The sequence below is a fragment of the Engystomops pustulosus genome, chromosome 10 (genome assembly GCF_040894005.1).
Source record: "Engystomops pustulosus chromosome 10, aEngPut4.maternal, whole genome shotgun sequence".
Taxonomy (NCBI): Eukaryota; Metazoa; Chordata; class Amphibia; order Anura; family Leptodactylidae; genus Engystomops; species Engystomops pustulosus.
This window is the reverse complement of record NC_092420.1, coordinates 32,396,784-32,412,826: the sequence shown is the minus strand read 5'-3', so window position 1 is coordinate 32,412,826 and position 16,043 is coordinate 32,396,784. Positions and strand designations below refer to the sequence as shown.

Here is a 16,043-nt window from a genome sequence, read left to right as displayed (position 1 = left end):
GAACGTCAGAGAACCTCCATTCCTTATTTTCTATTGAATGGCTGACATGTCCGCTTTTGTAAACACCCAACACAATCCTAGATCTTTTCTCTTTCACTATAACCTTTGATTGTAATGTCCCTCTGTTACTCCTCCTAGAAAAGTACAAATGAATTATCACCTGGGTTTTATCATTCCTTATGTCCCTACACAGTAAACTGGCAGCACTGATTAGACAGTGTCAAAGTGTGTTGTCATATACCATTAACTGGTAACACACAGATTTTCTGCAAGGAATAACAGAAGAAATGGTACAAAGAAAAATTACTTAATTATAGAGAATACAATTAATAACTAAAAAAAAATATTTCTCAGAACAGGTGACCGGACAAATTACTTGATAAAAACTGATAAAATTGTTATGATCGGCTAATAGCAATATTCAGTATTACATTATTTCAACACATTTGTATTGATATATATTTTATTGCAATGCATATTTTATAATAAAACATGAATAATCAATCACGGATAAATAAGGCTGTGTGTTCGGTTGGTAAACTGATACGTTCCTGAGCAGTAAAGGGTTAAATAGAGCAGTGCTAACTCACTGGGGGAATAAAAAATGAGGAGGAGGAGGGAGCGATGACGTCCAAACATCCCCTCCCTTCCTAAGTCAGAGACCAAGCAACGACTGTGCACTAGAGAGAGTAGGGCTTGCTCTTCATCCATCTGTTAGACGTACTCTCTGCAGCCAGAATAATAGCTTCATCTTTCCATAGGCAGCTCTATTCAATCCAGGGTTGTTGATCTATTTTCTCTGCTAAGGGGTCCCACTTTAGCTGTCACCCTGAAGTTTCTGGCTGTACTACTGGTGGCAGGAATGCTTGCATTCCTTGGTGCCATCATATGCATTATAGCCAGTGTCCATCCAGCTGCCAAGGGACCTGTCCATGGTGCTGAAAATGAGTCTGCTCCAGCCACCTCAATGGAGAAGAGCCTGGGAGCTCTCCATGGTGTTAAGACCCTGTATGGATCAAAGGATGCATTCCTTGAGCTCTCTGGATCCAAGTCCCAGGGTGCCCCAAGCTTCAGCAGGCTCATCTGCACACCCCTGGCCACGGAGTGCCCCTCTGATGTGCAGAGAGATTCTCCACAGCCTGCAGGGGAAGAGGTGCTTTCCTTGCAGAACACAGCAGAACAGCTGAGGCAGACAGTGCTGCAGCAGAAGAAGCAGATCCTTACTGATCAAGAGGCCATACGAGAGCTCACTGGGAAGCTGAATCGCTGCGAGAATGGCCTGAATAAGGGCTACCAAGAGGGAGCCGATGGATGGGGACACAAGGAAGGGGCCATGGGGGACCTTCCTCTTGATTCCCCCCAAGCAGTACAAGAGCTGGAGGAGGCGGTCAGGACACTGAAGGATCGCATTGAGAAGATTGAGGTAAGAAGGAATAAATGCACATTCATCTACAGGTACGTGACAGACATCAGCTGACTCTGGTGTGAAGATGTAACATTGATATAAAGACTATGCTTAAAGGCGAAGATATCATAACACTCCAAGGCAATAGATAAATTGTGATACACATGTAAATTTCCCTTTAGAGGATGATCTATCCCCTATCTATCTATCTATCTATCTATCTATCTATCTATTCTTCCATCTTCTGCGCTCTCTAGAATAATAGATATCTAGAAGTCAGCCAGACAGGAAGACACAAAGGCCACGTAGACACATATATTGATCAGTGAACCATGTCTACAATTCTTATGGTTTTCCTGTGACATAATAATAAGTCTATTGTTACTAATAATACCCATTTTATAACATTCTGGAATAGGTCAAGATGTATCTATATTGAATTTGCATAGTATTTTCTCCAAATCGTGACATTTCTAATGCTAGACTGCTATTGTAACAATGCATAAGAAACTCTTCTCGCTTGTGACCGATATTGTATACAGACTTCATCTTACTGCTTTATTACATTTCCACTGTGCACAAAATGGTTAAAAGCTGCTGAAGAAACATTACTGCTCATATTTCTCAATGACTGTGTGATGATTCTGAGAGGGGCCATAACATGAATGAACTGATTCTAATGATGCAGCAATATATTACAGGGATAAAATATATGGTATATAAATATATAGGGAGTATAACATGAATCTATATATAACTGAACCCTCTATTATATTGTATTTTCCTACAGTAATACTGGATTAGTACTTCTTTAACTTCTCATTTTACAGGGTTCTTTTTGTACACCAAGACTTTCAATCAGTAGGTGATGATTTTTATAGTATTTTTTCGCCAGATGACAAGCTCATCTGTACAGCTTCACTCAACAGCACTGCTACATCTGTCTATACAGGCAAAGACAACATCTGTGAGCACATAATGTCGCTATCAACTTTATGGTACCTTCAAGTGTCTAATCTTTGTGAATAATCAGATACCTGTAAATACATCTTCATCTAGCAATAACTAAGCAATATACAATCTCCAGTGCCAGATGTAAAATATAGTCATCCTCTGTACAATGGCTTTGTAGCCAGATAAATAATTCAACACATTTTGTGATAATATATAACACAATAAGGGACTTTGGTGACAGTGAATAAATAGAAATCTCAAAGGGCACACAAGAGACTATGGAATAACTACTAGATTTAATTATTCAGATGATGATAGATGGAAAGGTACTCAGTACAGAAGATAGATTACATTGATTATCAATACATAAATAGGTAGCTAGATTATATTACAAATAAACAAAGAGACACATTATAGACAAATATATAAACAAATGACAGACAATGTAAAATAATATGAAAGATAAGGAAAAATAGTATAATTAATAGATAAATAGATCATGTGGAATAGTACAATAGGTAGATTGAAAGACAGATGAGTGATATAGAGATAAAGAGGTAGGTTATAGATTATATAAAATAGAGTGATAGGTTAATATATTTATTTGTATATTGTTATATAGAGAGATATTTAGAGAGAGTATTATGAGAATGATATTTGCTTGCTGCGTTTTGTATCTTGTATCATTTCCGTTAACCGAAGTGTAATAACTAATAAGATAGCTTAATAGATAAATTATAGGCAGTACTATGTGGCTGGATATACTGGATACAAGCGGTCCCCAACTTAAGAACACCTGACTTACAGACAACCCCTAGTTACAAATGGACCTCTGGATGTTGGTAATTTACTGTAATTTAGCCTTAGGCTACACTGATCATCTGTAACAGTTATCACAGGTGTCTGTAATGAAGCTTTATTTGTTAATCCTGGTTCTTATGACAACCCAACATTTTTTAAATCCAATTGTCACAGAGACCAAAAACATTTTTTCTGGGGTTACAATTATAAAATATACAGTTCCGACTTGCATTCAATTTCGACTTAAGAACAAACCTCCTATCTTGTACGTAACCCGGGGACTGCCTGTATATCTCTTTTCTTGTTGGATTTAGAGTGAGTACTATCAGTCTAATATTTGCTAGGAGTGGTTATTGTGTATACTACAGAGTATACACTTGTGATGTATATGCTGGGTTTCTGTCTGATGGTTTGTAGCCAGCATTATCTGTCGGACATCTGTACATTATGCTTGAATCAATATAATGAATACCACATCCTTTTCCGGCCTCCCTCCAGCTCACTCTCTATGTCATCTCATTAGCACCTCTCCTCAGTCTTGATTCTCCTACCGAGAAGACGTCCTTTGACGCAGGAACCCAATAGTCTTCCCATTACAACCTAGAGGATCAATTGAGTGAAATGATGCCGAGCAGAGCCTTTCTAATAGGCAGTGACTTGTGTCTATAAAAAATGAATGGAAGATTGTGTCATGTAGCTGGAGAGAAAAACAGACTGTGATGTATGCAGTCACCAACTGTATGCAGCGGATTTACACCGCTCCCCTTATTTATAGGGAGAACTCACTGACATAAATCCATTGTCAAGGAATTGCAAATATAGTTGACAAAATCTACTTTCATAACATCATATATTTAAAAGTCAGCACATAATAATAATTCTTTACTTATATAGCGCACACAGATTATGCACCGCTGCACAAAGCATGTCAAATTGGTCCTTGTCCCCTATGGGGCTCACAATCTAAACAACCTAACAGTAGGTTTTGGAGTGTGGGAGAAAACCAGAGGGCCTGGAGGAAACCCACCCAAACACAGAGAGAACATACAAACTCTTTGTAGACCCCAGCGCTGCAAGACTGTAATGCTAACCACTCAGCCACAATGCCGCCCTTATTTTAACAGGTTCTCATTATACTAATGGTGCTGTTAGGGGCATAACCAGAATTGATTGAGCCTCATAGAAATATTTTGTCTGCCTCCCCCCCCCCCCAAATGTAGGTTGTATTGTGCAAATATACCAGCCGCCATAATGTACAGTTACACCTCCATTAAATTAAATTTTCTGCCATGACCTTGCAAAGTATGCTGTGAAGATGGATGAAAAAAGTTGCCTCTGTCAGTATATGGCTATAGACAAGTTCAAGGCGTATGCTGGGTGCTTTCCTGACGTACACGCTAAACATGTCCAAAAAATGAAGTGTGAGCCCAGCCTTATACACACACTAACTTCACTATACAATTACATTAACACACACTTTACATAACCAAGACTAAAGCCACACACATGAACATTTACACATACAGCTACTTCTCCACACAGGAAGCCATGTTTATATGCTGCTCACATTCACACGTTCACATGCTGCATTTGAATTGTGTTTTAAAATGCAATTTAGAGGCAGATATGAGGAGCTTGTCCTGATTGCGTATGCAGTAACACTAAAATGCTTGTGTTCACGAGTAAGGACCACGTGTTTTGCAAACAATGCAAAAACCATGATCCCCATTCAGGACAAGCTCCTCCCTGTTGCTCTTGAATTGCGTTTCAAAATGCAATTCAAATGCAGTGCTTGCATGTGGTTTCAAGGAGATTATTATGGGCAATTCTGTCTTGTACGACACTGCAGGGGAGAGGTGAAGGAGATAACTGACCGGGAAAGAGGGACGGCAGGGTGCACACAATAAAGCAACTGTGTACACGTAAAAGAGACATACCATGGGGAGCAGAGACATGAGGCCCTTCTTGTATATGCCAGTCCCTGCCCTACTGCTTTGCTTTTCATACCTGAATGCTCTCCCTCTCCTCCGACTACAGCATTTCACATGAGGGAGGGGCTCTCACTGCTGCTGAAGCTTCAGACAGACACTGCACAGGAAGTGGGGGCGGGGCAGGCATTATGCAGTGCAGCCTCCGTACAACTCAGGAGAAATCGGCTTCCAGGAAGAGAGAGTGAAGCAGTTAAAAGTTGTGAATACATGGCTAGCTGCATGCAGGGGCTCCGGTAGACCCCAGTACTGTGCCCTGCATGCAGCCAGCCAGATATACAAACAATTATCTGCCACAATTATCTCTTAACTGTAGGACAAAGGAAGTGTTAGCAGTCAAGCGGCTTGACCACTGCCGTAACAGCTGCTACAGCTGTATTTCTGTAACTGGGTGCAGTAATAGTCAGGACTTGCACAAATTGGATATAAAGACAGCACTTGGCACTTGAGTGAATATGTGAATGGGGAGAAACTATAGCTGTGGCAATTATTTCTCCTCCATTCTGGTGGACATATCGTCAGCACACATCCCTGTTTGCCAATAATCCTACATCTTTATAATACATAAAAGATGCACCTGACCCACAAGCATTTACTTTTTGGCAAGGCGATTGGCAACACGTTTATCGTTTCTGATGATCGGGAACTGCTGTAAGTCCTTAATAGGACACAATTGGGATTTAAATTTCCAGTAAGCTGACAAATAAAATTCGAATATAGTAATTGGTTATCAAAGAGGGAAAGATTGTGGAATTATTCTTACATGGAAACGTATAGAGATATATTATTATTCCTGTCTAATCCCTAAAGAGTTTTGCAGCTAAACTCTGACACCCAAGTCTTATAAAATAGTTGCATAGACCTTAATTGGATGCACAATGGAGAAAAACAAAACACCTTCTGTTCTTTCTTTCTTCACGCATGAATTCCTCCAGCTTTAATAGATGGCAATAGAATGGGGATACATGTTATTCTTTACTGTACATTAAATCCAATGGTTATATTACCCTCCGTTTTCCTAAAAGAGGGAACCACACATCAGTAAATAGTCTTTCCCTATGGCCACTAAGTGGGGAAAGGTGAAGGGGCGCTTCTTACATATTGACTTATATTTTATGTACTGAATTCAATGAAGCCAGATAATGTCAGTGCAATCAGCACCTCCTAGTGGTGGCTAAAGGAAACCAAAATTCTTATTCAAAGGAACACTTAAAGGGAACCTACCACCACGAATCTACCTATAAAGGTAGATCGGGTGGTAGGTGGATGTATGGGACGTGAGGATAGCCCTTTTTAGAGCTAATCCTCACGTCCCCGCTAGCGTAGCATAAACTTTATTGCCCTAATATGTAAATTTAATTAAGCGGCTACTGGGGCGTGGAGTAGCCGGACACGAGGCTACACAGCGCGGCTACTCCACGCCCCAGTAGCCGCTTTCCCCGCCTACCCTGTGATCTTCGGCGCGCAGCTCCTGGCAGCTGCGCGCCCTCGTCCAAGAAGCCGGAGTTCTGCGCATGCGCAGTAACTCCGGCCTCGTTCCCGAGATCGCGCATCCTCGGGCCTGCGCTCGGAGCCCGAGGATGCGCGATCTCGGGAACGAGGCCGGAGTTACTGTGCATGCGCAGAACTCCGGCTTCTTGGACGAGGGCGCGCAGCTGCCAGGAGCTGCGCGCCGAAGATCACAGGGTAGGCGGGGAAAGCGGCTACTGGGGCGTGGAGTAGCCGCGCCGTGTAGCCTCGTGTCCGGCTACTCCACGCCCCAGTAGCCGCTTAATTAAATTTACATGTTAGGGCAATAAAGTTTATGTTACGCTAGCGGGGACGTGAGGATTAGCTCTAAAAAGGGCTATCCTCACGTCCCATACATCCACCTACCACCCGATCTACCTTTATAGGTAGATTCGTGGTGGTAGGTGCCCTTTAACATGTTAAATGATAAATGTGAACAATATATAATGTGGCCCTCACTCTTCCTGCAGATTGATCCTGAAGTCCCCAGCCCACAGGTTGTAAATCCAGGTAAATCCTGAATGTGTACACTCGCTTGTAGGCAGCAAACAGGAGAAGTTATCTTCGGGTGATTTACTCCATCTTTTGACTAGTCAATGTATGGAGGGGGTGGACTTTTCAAATCACATAGAACACAACAGGGAAGCTGCTTCTCCAGTCAGTTACCGGGTTATTTGTCAAAGGACATCGCTATCAACTTCGAACTTTTGGCCTATATAGAGCTGATAAAATTATATTATTTATATTATTTATTATTATATTTATTGTCATATTACTGTAAATACTTAGCTGAAGCCAAGGAGCCCCCAGTGCAAAGTCTGTGCCATTCCACCGAATATAATGTAAGGTTTATAGTAATAGTCTTCTCATATGGAAAATTGACACCTTATAGGCCCACTAGGGCCCAGTTGTGACCGCATTTTCTGCACCCTCTAATATTACGCCCCTGCTTAGGTATCTGTAATTTAGTGTCCCAAATTAGCCCTTTACCAAGTCCCAATGTGTCCGCTATCAATAAAAACATTTATAATTACCTAGAGATGGGTCTGATGAGATGCCCATAAGGACCTGTGGGTGGTTTAGTTTCCCAAATTACCCTTACAGGTCCTCTTTAACACTTTACAATGATCAAGAAAGTTACCAAAGCGTGCATAATGAGGTAGATGGATTTTGTTAGCTCCACTCAAATTGATAATTTGAAAACTTGTAGTTTTTATAGGCAGGAATGTATTAAAATTAAAGGTGAAGTATAAAATGCATGAAGCATAGTGGAGAAACTCGCGGAAACTCTGCAGCTCACATCGCAGCTACCATAAAAAAGTAAAGGTGGTGCACAGCAAATACAAAAAATTGCTGCAAGAAAAGAATCTGTAGTAAGAAAAAAAGACTGCAGTAGTCACCAGTGGTTAAAATGTCATTTTTAGGTGCATTTTTGAGACTATGGGGGTCATTTACTAAGGGCCCGAATCGCGTTTTTTCGTCAGGTTTCCCGAAAATTACCAATTTGCGCCGGGTTTTCTGCGCATGCGATCGGATTGTGGTGCATCGTCGCCAGCATGCATGCGACAGAAATCGGGGGCGTGGCCGTCGGAAAACCCGACGGATTCGGAAAAAACGCCATATTTTTTTAAAAAAATGTGTCGCTCAACACGCACTTACCTGCACCTGGTGGACATCGCCGGAAGACCCGAATCAGTGTCGGAGGACCTGCCGCTGGATTGCGAATGGACCGGGTAAGTAAATCTGCCCCTATGTCAGCGTCTTAAGAAGTTAGCTGCTGGGTGTGTCTATTGCACTGTTCCTAAAAGTGACTTTCCAAGACAGATGTTTTCTTTGCTGTGCAACTTTTTTAGAGCAAATTACTTTTTAGGTGTACAACTGACAAAGTACAACTGACCCTGCCCTCTGGCATCCCAGAATAAATAAGTACCCCCTCCCCCATGAATCAATAACTTGTAGAGTTGCAGTATTGATTTATCAGTCTCCCATATCCTTCTGGAGGAATTATGTCCCAGACTACATTATAACATTGCTTCAGTTCATGGACGTCTGTAGGTATTTGTTTATGCCCATCTTTCTTAAGGTCCAGCCACAAAATTTCAGTTAGGTTGTTGTATAGACTTTGACTGGTCCATTTCAATACCTTGGTTCTTTTTCAGCCATTCTTGTGTTCTTTAGATCATTTTCAAGTTTTGGTTGAGCTTTTAATAGATTCTAAAATACTTTGGTATAAAGAGTATAGATTTCATGCTTAACTCTATGGACCACATTTGTTGAAGCATTTGCGCCAGTTTTCTGTTTGACTTCACACTGAATAGAATGTGAAAACTGTGCAGATGTGTTTATAAAGACTGTGTCAGTCTTGTGTCTACTGTGTCACGGAAAAAAAATGTGCACCTAAAGGGGCGTGTTATTGCTTAGTTTGCGCCACATTTATTACCGATGTGCGCTCACAATTCTGCAGCAAGAACAAAGTGCACCAAAAAAAATGTGCAAACTTCCCAAGCAGTGCCGGGGGCGGCAGATTAATGAAGACTGTATGACAGTTTTGATAATCTGGAGCCCCCTGCACACTCCACAGCCAATGCCCAAAAGACATTGGGGCACATTTAATTACCCGGTCCTGTCACGATCCCCGAGGTGCGTTGCCCGGCGAGGATGAAGTCCGGCGCGATTCACTAAGATCGTACGCCCGATATCCTGCATGTGTCGCTTCCCCGCTGAGGTCCGCCGGAGTTCACCTTCTTCTTCCCGGTGTATGTCAGTTCTTGTCTTGCGACACAATTTGAATTTTAAATCCAAATCATGCGTCCCCCGATTTGTCGCATAAAAGAATGCCCGATTGCGACAAAATCGGATCGCGTGCACCAAAAACCCCTGTTGGCAAACCCGACGGAAATGTAATGTGTGTACCCTTAGTATATGTGCCCCATTGTTGCAGAATTCTTGTAGCTTGTTCAGTGCCACTTTACAAAAGGTGTCCATAGAATAGGTCACAAAGAAAAAGGATTGAGCTCACCCTCCAAACACGATGCCTTGTGTGAAGGAAACGGCCCGGCCCCCCTCGCTGCTGAGGTATCCAACCTTCAATAGAAGAAATATTCACGGTCCAGCCAGTGTCCAATACACCTTTCTTTATTAGATAAATCACCGGTACAAAAGAGTTGATAGGTCAACGCGTTTCTAGCGGGTCAACCGCTCTTAATCATGACTGATACATAATAAAAACATGATAAACACATTGAAAATCCCCGCCGGGAGGGAGTAACTCTGCCCCGCAATAACATGTCACTTCCCGTTCGTTGTTGAATATTCATGAATAAGGGGTGTGTTCCGAGAAAGACAGGTGAGTTTCAAATAACACATGAACAAATGCAATTTATACAGCGAGTAGCAGTATCGACGTATAGAGGGGGAATAGGTACAAAAGTTTGGGGACAAATGCAGTGGATAATGTTAGGAGGAAACGCGGTCCCGCATCGGGAAGAGGGTCAGAATAGGTCCATAGAATAGGTCTTCGACAGCAGATTAGTGCAGGTCCAACAAAGATAAGCCTCCAGCACCACATTTAACACATAAAATAGCTTAGACACTAAACAGAGATCAGAGTGGTGCTTCTGGCTCCATTCTGTGTATTGATTATGGCATAATGGCGCCCTTTTAAACCTTGCTGTCATGTTATTTTTAGAAAGATGACTCTTTCTTCAGTCATCCCTTTCAGGAAAGCCATACATGTTCTTTCCTTTTCTCTCATGACTTTTCTGTCTAACATGGTAACTGAGACCTATAGATTCTGAGATGTAGCTGTTGTTTTCTTTGATGGGATTTGCATTTCTTGGTAGACTATCAGATGTCAAATGAGCTCTGTCCTCCACTACAGAGAGCAGGAGACACAGTGATGTCACTGTGTCTCCTGCTACAGGCAGCTCAGCACAATGATGTCACCGCACCTCAGTCCTGCACTACGAGAAGAAGAGGTGGGAAGACAGGTGAGAGTAACATAGAAAAGGTGCAGCACGTAAGGGGAAGCATTACTGGAGGCTGCGGGGGACATTACTGGTTGGGCTGCCGGTGGGGGACATTACTGGGAGTGTTTGTTGACATTAGGGGGCTGTTGGGGACATTAGGGGCCCTGTAGCGGACATTAGGGGGGCTGTAGAGGACAATGGTGCCAATAAGCTATCATTTTCGATTATTTCAGGGCTACTACACCACTGATGTGACACAGAGGCCCTGATAAATATCCTTTATTCTATGGGTCAACATGATTACAGGAATACCATACATAAATATTTTTCCCTACATTTTACTAAATTTGCAAAATCAAAGCTAATATGGGGGAAAATCTTCAGTTTTTGCATCCTCGTCTTCCAAGTGGCATAAGACTTTTCATTTATTTTGTCTACGAAGCTGGTTCATGGTTCTTGTACATAGGGGGCAGTATTATAATAGTTATATTCTTCTCACCTCAGGCAGCAAATAGGCTGGAAACGGTCTGTGCAGCAGATAATAAGTATGAATACTCAGTTGGCTGCAGGAAGGGCACAAGACTGGGGCTACCAGAGCCCCTGTGTGCAGCCAGTTATTCTGACAATTTCCACCATCATTAATATTGTCTTGTTTGGTCGCTGTATTGTAGTCTGTTCTGAGGTCTATGTTACTTATTATACAAATGCAGAATTATGCAATAGTGGTTTCTGGGGGACATTTACTCTGTACTATGGTTTTTTGCTAGGGTTTTGGTTAATAGTGCTGCCCACTGAAGGGTAGCGGTATGACAATGCAGCCCTTGGGCTAAAATGGTTGTGCACGCCTGTTTTAAAGGGATACTCCAGGAACACCTCTTTTGTCCATTCCTGCAACCCCTATCTGAATACAGAGTACATACATGAAGTGCGGGGTGTGAGAGGAATTCACTTACCTACAATACCCTCATACACCTCCATAACTGTTAGTTTTCTTCATCTCTGTATTATCTGTTAATTCTCCCTTGATGAATCAGGTGAGCAACACATGGACAGCTGACAGTGTGATAGTAATTTTCTCTATATTTTACAAAAATTGAGCAAATGTCAACAGGCTGCACTGTCATCGTTGTTAAGGTGTAGTTTATACTCCTCAGTAGCTGACATAGGAATCTGTGCTCCACCTATGGACAGCCCATGTTGTACAGTCCATGCAATTGCATCATCTAAGCGGGTTACAAAGAGATCATTCAACCTAAGTGACAAAATGAGTCCTGCAAATTTTCAGATAGAAAGCAGAATAGGGATGTAATGAAAGGAGGGGGAAATCACTGGAGTGTTTCCCCCTCCCTTCTTTAACACATGCCTGAACTCTCCAGAATAGGAAAGGACTTTTATAATGGTCACACTTGCTGACAATCAATTAATCAAAGGCATTTGATAAGCAACACGGGGCTGCTAGCGTTCCATTTCCTAACACAACACTAACACAGAGAGGGCAGGGCTCAGCACGAGCTTATATGAGTTTCTCATGTGCTAGTGTTAGGAAATGCAACGCTAGCGGAACGTGTGACAGCACCCTTACCCTCTTAATTCATATGAAAGCAGTAAGGTTGTACTTGGGTGCTCTTGTATATACACAATGGGGGCCATTTATTGTGTGATGCTTGTGCTGAAGTCTCCACCTCTCTGGCATCACTGGATACCTCAGGACAATTCTATTCCAGGTCCTGCCTTGCTTTAAATTGTGTGATAGCTTGCAAACTTTCAAGCCTAAATGTTCATAGGCTTTAGCTATTTTGCAAGCGTGGGGCAGGAATGCCCCAAACTGGCCCCTTCCACCTCTGGTCATGTTCCCCTTCAGACCCCTATGGTGTGGAGATGGCATGTAGGCGGAATTAATCTCAATTACTGGTGTTTCGCTAGTAATTGTCATTATTGTACACCAGAAAACTGGCACGCAGGTCCTGATAAATGTCCCCCAATATGTTTCTGGTCTGGTCTTGATTATACAATCAGTAACATTCTTCAAGTATTTTCCAGTCTTGAGATATAAATCTATTACAGTGCTACTTCCACTCTCCCTACTCTGCCTTGTTCTCTATTAAATAATTAAGTATGACTGGAGTCACGAGTCCCGTCTTTTTTATGTGTGGTTTATTACTGGTGTGTAACGCTCTGCTGAGCTCCAAGCCCCGTTGAGAAGTCTGTCTCATTAGCATGAGTTCCTATATCTGTGAATAGACCATATATGTCCACATGATGGTTCCAGGGAGCAGAAGGCCAACACTAACTAGGAAAAACCCACCGAGCAGAAATTGAATCTCTATGATGTTGAATCATTTATTACATGAATTCAAAGAATATCATTTTCTTAGCAATGTTTTGGACCATCCAGTATATTAAAATTGAAAAAATAATAATGAGTTTATTGTTCTTTCATAACATTAATCTTGAAAAATTAAACAAGTACATTCTGATCTTTGGCGGATAGATAATAGTTTTTCTCCAGTATTTTATAAATAATTTGTGCACAGACTCGTCACATGAATTTATTCACATAAATTTACCCACACAAATTTATTGTGTAGGGGATGTATCCGAGACACTTGTAATCACTGCATGCATGGGGTCATTTACACAATGGTCATAGACTGTACCGTCTTTAACTGTTACTATTGTTACAGGAGTTGTTACTGTATAACTTTACCTATATTCGGTAGCTTAGTTTTAGACAAAAGATGGGCCAAAAGACGTGTCCTTTTTCTGACAAGCCCAACCATGTTGGAGGTGGGCCCCCCATGTTGGATATTACATATCATTAAATTGATAAATGATTGTGATGAAAATTGAGCCTGGCATTTTGAATAAAACAAATCCTTTAATATAATGTAATTTTAAAATACAGGCAGTCCCCGGGTTACATACAAGATAGGGTCTGTAGGTTTGTTCTTAAATTGAATTTGTATGTAAGTAGGAACTGTATATTTTATCATTGTAATCCCAGCCAGAACTTTTGTTGGTCTCTGTGACAATTGGATTTAAAAAATGTTGGGTTGTCATAAGAACCAGGATTAACACGAAATCTTCATTACATACACATTTGATAACAGTTATAGCTGTTCATTGTAGCCTGGGACTAAAGTCCAATAAATTACCAATATCCAGAGGTCCGTTTGTAACTAGAGGTCGTATGTAAGTCGAGTGTTCTTAAGTGTCTTGTGCATTAGGCATGAGGTCCTTTGACAAGGGGACAGCTATAGGTTGGTATATTGAATTAATGTCTGGTATGTTTTCATCAGTAAATCCTTTTTCTTTGTGTTCTACAACTAACTTAATAATGGAAGTTGCCACTGTTTGCCAGCGGACCCCAGATATGGCGTTGTTTCTGTTTGCCAGTGGACCTGAGCTGTAGCAGAGGAAAGAGAACAATAATAATCACTTCTATTTCTATAGAAACAAGGTATTCTGAAGTGCTTTACAATCAGGGGAAACATGACACGTAATGAAAAGAAGGGATCAGCAAACAATGGTATACAAGGAGACAAGACTTTGTATTGCTGCAACAATGTCCACAGAGCTTACTGAGAAAAAAGCGTCCCTGTCCTGCGATACCATGGAGGCAGCACATATGCAATACATTTTGTGACTGGGGAAAAATGTCAGGAGCGGATTTATCCTTTATTATAATTATAGCAATAAAATAAATCTACAATTTCTTTTTATGCATTGTGAACCAAACATACCTTTAGAATGCTGTAGCGACACTGATGCAGAAATATATCTTTTTTAATCCCTGAAACCCTGAGTGATTTTGCTAAAAAAAACTATTATAAAATTCAGAACCTTGGTAAACATGGGTGCAGAATGGCTGCCGTACATAAAAAAAATTACTTCCACATACAAAGGTGCTGCCTGAACTGTCCAGACAGGACTAATCAACCTGAACTGGATGACTCATATACAGCAGCTGGGGAATGGTGCAAAGATTGATTGCTTCTGCCTGTCAGGGACAACTCAGGGATGAGTATTCTCGGCTTATGCTGGGCTGGACAAGACTGGAGCAGTGCATAATTAGGGTGAGGAGAGCGTCTGGGCAGCCGCAGGAGCGACAGAGCCTCATTATCATAATTTTATGATTGTTTTTTTCAGCAAAACCACTCAGATCATGGATTAAACAAGAGATGTTTCTGCATCAGTGTAGCTACAGCATTCTCAAGGTATGTTTGATTCATAGTGCAAAAAAAACTAATGGTAGATTTCCTTTAATGTTTCTTTAAGTTTAAAACCAGTTTAAGTTTTATCACAGCAGCGAACGCTGGATAATAAATCTGCTAGATCTTTAGACTGTTAAGCATATAAACCATCCATTAGCTTTTTAACATTCCACCAAAGTCTTTCCTTCTGGAAACCCTATCCTGATCAGCTGTTATTCCCATCATAAATAGACAGGAGCAAAAATTAGTTGACAGCCATGGTACCCTTTCACTTTTATGGGAGAGGTGCCTGGAGTAATGGCTTCTGTCCACTACAGATAGCATCTGATCAGATCCTGTGGATAGGCCAATCCCTTTCAGGCTAAAATCAGCTCTCCATTGATTTCCGTTATACTCTTTTCCATAATGAACAGAAATACAATATTCATAGTAAAGTCTTTTTCCTATATTTTTCTTTACCTTTAACTCCACTTTATGGAAAAGCAGCCATAACAACACCCATGTAAGTGGAGATTTATCACTGCCAATTTTCTGGCGTAGAAACAGTGAAAGAATTGCAAATAATTGCGCAGGGCAAGAATTTGTGATTAAGTAAGCAAAGATGCCACCTAAGCACCATTTGGGTATGGAAGAGGCGTAGAGGGGCACATAGGAACTAATTTAAAAAAACCTGCAAACTTTTGAACATGGTGTAATGTTGCCGGGTGGCTGCACCGCCAGTGCCGGATACATCAAAAGCTTCTTTATGTATCTGGCGGGGCACAGGGGGGTGTGGCAGCTATTATGCACTAGCATAGGAGTTGGCGTATGATAAATTTATCCCCGCATGGAAAACCAGCCAAAAGAAGGGGACACACTGCACACTGTAGCGAAAAAAGATCACAATTAACCCCGTATTTACATTGGCAGAAGAGCGGAATTTGGACAAATCCCATCAAATATCTGCAAAAACCAGTGTCAGTGAGAGTTTATGAGGTTGTAAATATGAAGAAGGTTCATTTTTGCTGTACATTTTAGACCCATAACTCAACATTTGCTTAGCTAAGTGTCCACCTTCTTCCTGTCTATTCCACCGTCAGCTGGAGGTGATGGAAACAACTGACTTTGTTAAATGGGAGCGGGTCCTCTCTTCCCAGAATATTAGAATAAATAAAGTCTCTTCTGCAGGATGCAACATCTGAATTAGGAAAGGATTTCAGAGCAG

General features: G+C 41.4%; 1 protein-coding gene across 1 annotated transcript in view; it reads left to right on the top strand.

Annotated features, from left to right (window-relative positions):
* Positions 1 to 651: 651 nt before the first annotated feature.
* NPTXR (neuronal pentraxin receptor) overlaps positions 652 to 16,043 on the top strand; it is a 35,792-nt gene continuing 20,400 nt past the window's right edge. Inside the window, exon 1 of the mRNA XM_072128221.1 lies at positions 652 to 1,423. Within this exon, the coding sequence (XP_071984322.1) occupies positions 863 to 1,423 (561 nt within the window). The 5' untranslated portion in view covers positions 652 to 862. The remainder of the gene's footprint in view (positions 1,424 to 16,043) is intronic.